Source organism: Gymnoscopelus braueri, assembly GCF_963280865.1.
Source record: "Gymnoscopelus braueri genome assembly, chromosome: 12".
In the NCBI taxonomy this organism is placed as follows: domain Eukaryota; kingdom Metazoa; phylum Chordata; class Actinopteri; order Myctophiformes; family Myctophidae; genus Gymnoscopelus; species Gymnoscopelus braueri.
The window spans coordinates 26,773,762-26,780,191 of record NC_137614.1 but is presented as its reverse complement, the minus strand read 5'-3'; the positions used below and the strand labels follow the sequence as shown (position 1 = coordinate 26,780,191).

The 6,430-nt window shown below is 38.8% G+C and overlaps 1 protein-coding gene across 1 annotated transcript; it reads left to right on the top strand.

Annotated features, from left to right (window-relative positions):
• Window positions 1-655: 655 nt before the first annotated feature.
• On the top strand, window positions 656-3,948 carry mul1 (mitochondrial E3 ubiquitin protein ligase 1). Its single transcript, XM_080444721.1, has 5 exons — window positions 656-680; window positions 1,495-1,636; window positions 1,728-1,815; window positions 1,920-2,040; window positions 2,749-3,948. The coding sequence occupies exons 2-5, from the start codon at window positions 1,514-1,516 to the stop codon at window positions 3,476-3,478; spliced, it is 1,062 nt and encodes a 353-aa protein (XP_080300847.1). The 5' UTR covers window positions 656-680; window positions 1,495-1,513; the 3' UTR covers window positions 3,479-3,948.
• Window positions 3,949-6,430: the final 2,482 nt, after the last annotated feature.

Below are 6,430 nucleotides of genomic sequence, written 5' to 3'. Positions count from 1 at the left end.
GATAACCATGAAAAAGCTGCTCCTGTGGTGAGGTTATCATACATTTATTTACTCGTATTGACCCTCTGAACAATTTAATATAGGTTTGGTTTTGCCCACTCTTTCGATAATAATTGCTCAATTTTGGGGCTCTGGCTCATGGACTAATTATGATGAGCGAATGTAATATTAAACAATAAGCAGTTGGTAACTTAAATGATTGTTTACTGACATCTTCTGGTGAAGACGAAAACTGCAATTGTCTACAGACTTGTACGACTTGTACAGACATGAAATCAGTGTTGCCAAGTCCGTTTATTATAAGCGACTTTGGGCTTCTTTTTCTGTAAAGTTGCTATTAAATATTGGTAGTTGCGGGTTGAGGTTTTTGGGCTTATTTCTAAAGTATAGTTGCTTATTTGGACTTGCTTCCAATTTAAAAAATATATTATTTAAATCAGTGGTTCTCAAATATTGTCATGTCATCATGGACCACCCAAATTAAAATGTAGGCTATTTGTGTTGTTGGAATGTTTCATTCATTTTAATTAAATATTTTTTTGAAAAAAGCCTAAAGCGCTCATGTGGCCTAAGTGTCACTTCTTTTGGGCTTGTTTTCCTAGACCTGGTTGCTTATTTCTCTCACAAAATCTGGCAACACTGTATGGAATGGGTGTTGTTTATCACAGTGTGTGAGCTGGGTGAGTAAAATGTGTATTTGATTCGCTTTCGCTTGCACGTATAGTTACTTCCCATCGTAAATGTAGTAATTTAGCATTTAATTATTTGAGCAACCTTCAATATCTGCACTATTGACAGGCCAGGTCAGCTGACATCGGGGTGACATCAGGCAACGCTAAAACAGTCCAGCTGAGCTAGTAGCTAAATTAACCAAAAACAATGGCAGAGCTTTAGCTACTTTACTGAGAACTGAAGCGTTTGCACTGCTCTGTTTAACTTAACCTGCCATCATGTACATCATGTTATTGTATCCGTTTACTTTATACAGTATCAAGCATAAGTCAAGGTCACTGTTGTTTAAAATAAAGAGCTAGCCTTGGATATTATATTTGCATATCTATCATAGATACAAAAGTAAAAGTCAGACTCGATGAAATATATCTATGATAGTTTTGATCCAAGGCTAAAGAGCTAGTTAGCTAATGTTTCTTAGCGTGGATCCAGAACATGCTGTTGCCCCACTAAGCCATCTTGATGTTACTGTCCAACTTAACAACCAAAACAAATAAATTGTGACAACTGTCTGTATAGATGTTGTGGTCATTTATGAATGGAACTTAGAAACCGCTTAATATGTTAACACTACAGCTAATTTAACCCAAACCTTTTGAAGAATTCATACAGTTAGCCTTGGATCAAGACTATCATAGATGTATTTTATCGATACATCTATGATCATACAGTATTTTCAATGTATTAACTTCACATGACTCCAGTGATCTGTCATGTGATCTTCAGACTCAAATATCCTGTTTGTTTGTTTGTTTGCTGCAGTTAAAACTGATGATCACACATGATGGATTCTAGTGGGAAGATTTCACCAGCACAAGTGGTGGTTCTTGCCACCACCTCGGCCCTGACTGGAGTCTTTTATTCACTTTACAAGAGAAGGGCTACAATAGTCTCCAGATTAAAGGTCAGCCATATTACAGAGACACTACCCTCCTGAACAATAAATGTCTCAAGCAGTTATTGTTCAATTTTTCAATTACATATGCCTTCCACAGGGAGCGAAAAAGATATCCATTGATCAGGATTTGAAAAGCATCCTGTCAGCAGCTCCTGGAAGATGTGTTCCATATGCTGTGATAGAAGGTGTGAGACCATTTAATTTTTGGTACACTATAAATGGTGTAAGCTTACCTGTCACACATGGGTTAGCTTTAATCTTGTGTCTTTATATTGTATGTGTATTCAAGGTGCTGTGAGATCTGTGAAGGAGACTCTGAACAGTCAGTTTGTTGGCAATTGTGAAGGCGTCATTGAAAGGCTGACCCTGAAGGAAAAGAAGATGGTATGGAATCGCACCACTCATCTCTGGTAAGTGGTGCATCCTCCTGCAATGAAAACAAAGCTGTTTAACCAATTAAACCCTATATGCTTTGTATGTTAAAAAGCATATCTACAATCTAGATCTACAAGTTCACAATGCGTCGCATTGCAACACATTGTGAGCTCGTAGATCGGCTATTTGTGCCGAATGTTCACTTATTTTCGCTGAATGTTCACCTGTTTTTGCTGAATGTTTACCTATTATGACATGCGCAGAATAGGGACGCAAGCTATGGTTCATGTGATTTAATATTTAGTGCAAGTCGGGCTATTGTAGGATGGACTGCTTATCCATGAACGGACCTGTTAGACAAAGTATTTAACAAACCAAAAAAAATCCCTCAAACCGAAGATGGATATGGCCTACTTGTAATGATTCTGAGCCAGCCCAGCCAATGTGTTGAATCATAACTACAGCAAAATCTGTGTTAATTAACAGGGGTCCATTTTAACACATTCTAATCAGTTAACTACTTTCAATTTGGCGTCCTTTATTTTGGTGAACATTAACAAAAAATACCCCAACATTTCAGAAAGTTTCATATGTAAATAAAAGTAAGGCTGTTTTACAAGCTCACAATCATGCGTGGTGAGCTTGTAGATTGTCTGTTTTCGCCACAAAGTATATGTTTAAGAAGTTAAATTAACACTGTCCATATGTGAAAACACTAACATTGAGTCATTTCTAAACAACAGGAATGACACAGAGAAGATAATCCACCAGCGCACCAACACTGTTCCTTTCGTCCTCGCATCCCACGATGAAGCCATTACAGCGACTGTGCGCATCATGCGGCCACTGGACGCCGCAGAGTTGGACCTGGAGACTACGTACGAGAACTTCCACCCTACTGTTCAGTCCATCACCAATGTTATTGGCCACTTCATCAGTGGTGAGCGGCCTAAGGGTATCCACGAGACTGAGGAGATGCTACGGCTCGGGGAGAGTATCACAGGAGTGGGAGAGCTGGTGCTGGACAACAGCCTGGTCAAGCTCCAACCGCCCAAGCAGGGCTTCCGGTACTTCCTCAGTCGGCTGGACTACGACTCTCTGCTGACGAAGGAGGAGAATGGACTCAAAATATGGCGCATTCTGACTGTAGCCTTTGGTATCGCCGCCTGCTCCACGTTCCTCTTCATTCTGTGGAAGCAGTATGTGCAGCACAGACGGCAGAGGAAAGAGAGGAGGATGCTGGAGGAGTTCAAGGAGCAACAGAGGAAGCGCATGCGTGAACTGAACGTAGAGGAAGCCAGTATTTCTCCCAGTGCCTGTACCGTCTGCCTGAGCCGGGAAAGGACCTCGGTCTTCCTTGAGTGTGGTCACGTGTGCACCTGTACACAGTGCTACCAGGCCTTGCCAGAGCCAAAGACATGCCCCATCTGCAGAGCAACTATAGACAGGGTAGTTCCACTGTATAACAGCTAAGCCAGAAATGTACTGTAGACATCAGTTGAAGTTGTGTAGTAGGTGACGGTCCGTGGACGGTAAACTTAAAGAATTGTGATATTGACTTTTTCCTGTTAAAGAATCCATGGAATATTTGAATCAATACTTTGCTCTAAATGTCGAGACCTGCTGGTAAATATACATATGTCTTTGTACTAAATAATCAGCACAGTTACTGACATAAGATCAGTGTTTTTTTTTGTTTGTTTTTTCCTGACAACAGTTCCATGCATTTGGTTTAAAGCTTATTAATTTGGGACTGGGATATTGAAAGCGAGCCACTTAACGTTGGGATGATATTTGTTTTAAATATATATATTTTTTCTTTTTTTTTACCGAATGAGTTCCCAGATTGGGGGAAAATAAATTATACATTTGGGATGCCCCTTACAAGCTTCCAATGTCTGGTTGTTTTCTTGTTCTGGGGAAAGAACCTGCTCCATCTCTTCCCTTCTGCTTGTGGATATGTACCGTTAGGGTAATAATGGGGACAACCAAGTACGCATATTATTTCGAAGAACTTGTCCGCTCCAGTAGAGGGACTAGCAGGAAAACAGATTGACCCCAACTCACTCTCCTGGGGCTAATTGCTGCCTCATCAGTTAGTTTGTATAAACTACAGGTTTTGGTCACTGTCAGGATGGCTTGTTAGATCTCTGTTCCTTTCTTGGCAATTTCTTTATCCCGTTAGTTAAAGGTAGGGTAAGTGATTTTCTTTGGTTAAAATAAGTGTTAAATAGTTCTATATTCTGATAGTACTCATTGCTATAGAGTGTTTGTTCAGTAAAAGGAGTCTCCTTGTCTCTCCAGCTCTTTATAAAACAGAAAATGCATCAGTTTCATTTCCAATTTTATCCAATCAGGATAGAGAACTCAATCAGGATATATTTAAACAAGTGAAATTGGAAGTGATGACACTAAGAAATGAGCAGGCAAAATTGGAACTGGAACACTATAAAAATGAAGCTTAAAAATGGGTACTTTCTCCTGATTGGCTGAGATTCTGACACCTACCTATTAAAGAGCTGGAGAGACGGGGAGACTCCTGTTACTGAACAAACACTCTATAGCAATGATTACTATCAGAATATAGTGCTTTAACCTTTTAACAAAATACTTTTTGTTTTAACCCAAAAATATCACTTACCCTACCTTTAAATTTATGAAAATACAATAACATTGTTTTTCTTTTTTTTAAGAACAGATATCTCTCTTCAATATTATTAATAAATATAATAAAAATGTGTCAGGATACAAGCTAAATCATGGACTATTTTTGAGGGATAGAGATCAAATTAGACACAATTCGGTTGTGGATTATCTCTAATACTGCCAGAAGAGGGAGTTGTCTGCCTTGCAGAAAAATCAAGAACCATCAAAAAAAAAAAGCATAGGCAAATTAACAAAAATGAGGGCAGCGATAGGCTACACGTTACATGGGGACTTAGGGTCTCTTTTACACTTTTCAGTGGAATTGCATTGCTAAGGATTGGGTCCAAGTTTTATTTCGTAAGTGTATTTTCTGTTTACTAAAGCACTGGAGAGACAAGGAGGCCCCTGTTATTGAACAAACACTCTTTATAGCTATGGGAATATTGAGCTATTTAACACTAATTTTAACAAAGAAATAGCACCTTTTAAGAAGATACTTATTTTGAAGTTAAAATATGCATACACGTTTTTCAGAAATTACTATTATAGTATGTATGACCTTGGTAGGCAGACTTGTTCTCTGACACCTGGACTTTAGAAATGTGCTGTAGCTTTGTGATTGTGAGGTCATGACAGGATGTTTTCTGTGGCAGCCTGATGCAGGACTCCCAATTGATGGGTTAATCCATTGGTTCTCACTTTCTTCGGTACCCCCTTTCTGAACTCAAGTACCCCCTTGACCCAACTACAACATTTTGCTTTTTTGCAGATGCTATGAACGATAATTCTCCTTTTAAAGAATATAACATTACAAATAAGAAATGGAGTGAAAGAGATGCAATTAGTGCCTCCTCCTAGGCAGATTTATTTGAAACTGGCCATTCAGTAAGTCCAGTTTTTATGTCAATATGTTCTAAATAAAACCGCTTTACAGCAAATATTGGCTTCTATTCAACAGTTGGGCTAGTAAAAGATGTAACAGATCAATATTCCACTTTTTCTCACATAGTCCATCCAGCTATCCCTAGGGGTACACACCGCCATTTTTTTCAACTTGCTACAACTATGGTCAGCCATAAAGTCAACTAATCATGGTCAATGCATTTGTTTGTTTTAAGCATTGTCTGTGTTAAACATTTTAATCTAAAAGCAAATGCATAAACAGTGTACATTTTAAGCTCTATTGGTATACTGTATTTGTTACAAAAAAACACTCCTAACAGACCTCTATCTTTTTTTTTAATGAATACCTTGCATTTATTATATTCCCACTCTTTTCTACCCTTAGAAGTTCTTATAAACCTGATTGTTAAAAAAGATTGATTGCCCCTTTCAGATGAGCTTCTGTTTAGTTGTCATAAGTTTGCCTGACTTTGATGGTCAGCTCATCAACTTGGATATGTGGATCGAAGTTATTCTACATCTCCTGAATCTCCCTCGGGATTAATACAAGTAGTTCTCTCTCTCTCTCTCTCTCTCTCTCTCTCTCTCTCTCTCTCTCTCTGTCTGTCTGTCTGTCTGTCTGTCTGTCTGTCTGTCTGTCTGTCTGTCTGTCTGTCTGTCTGTCTGTCTGTCTGTCTGTCTGTCTGTCTCAAATATTTTGTCTGTCATACTATTGTGTCACAGACATGAAAGCAACATCTCCATTGAGACCCATAAGCTACAAATGATCAATTGAGCTTTTAGCAGCAGGGACCGACATTGTGCCGTCAAAGACATTTTGTCTATTTTCATCAGTGCCCTCATGAGGACTGTAACTACTCTGGAAGAGTAGCTGTC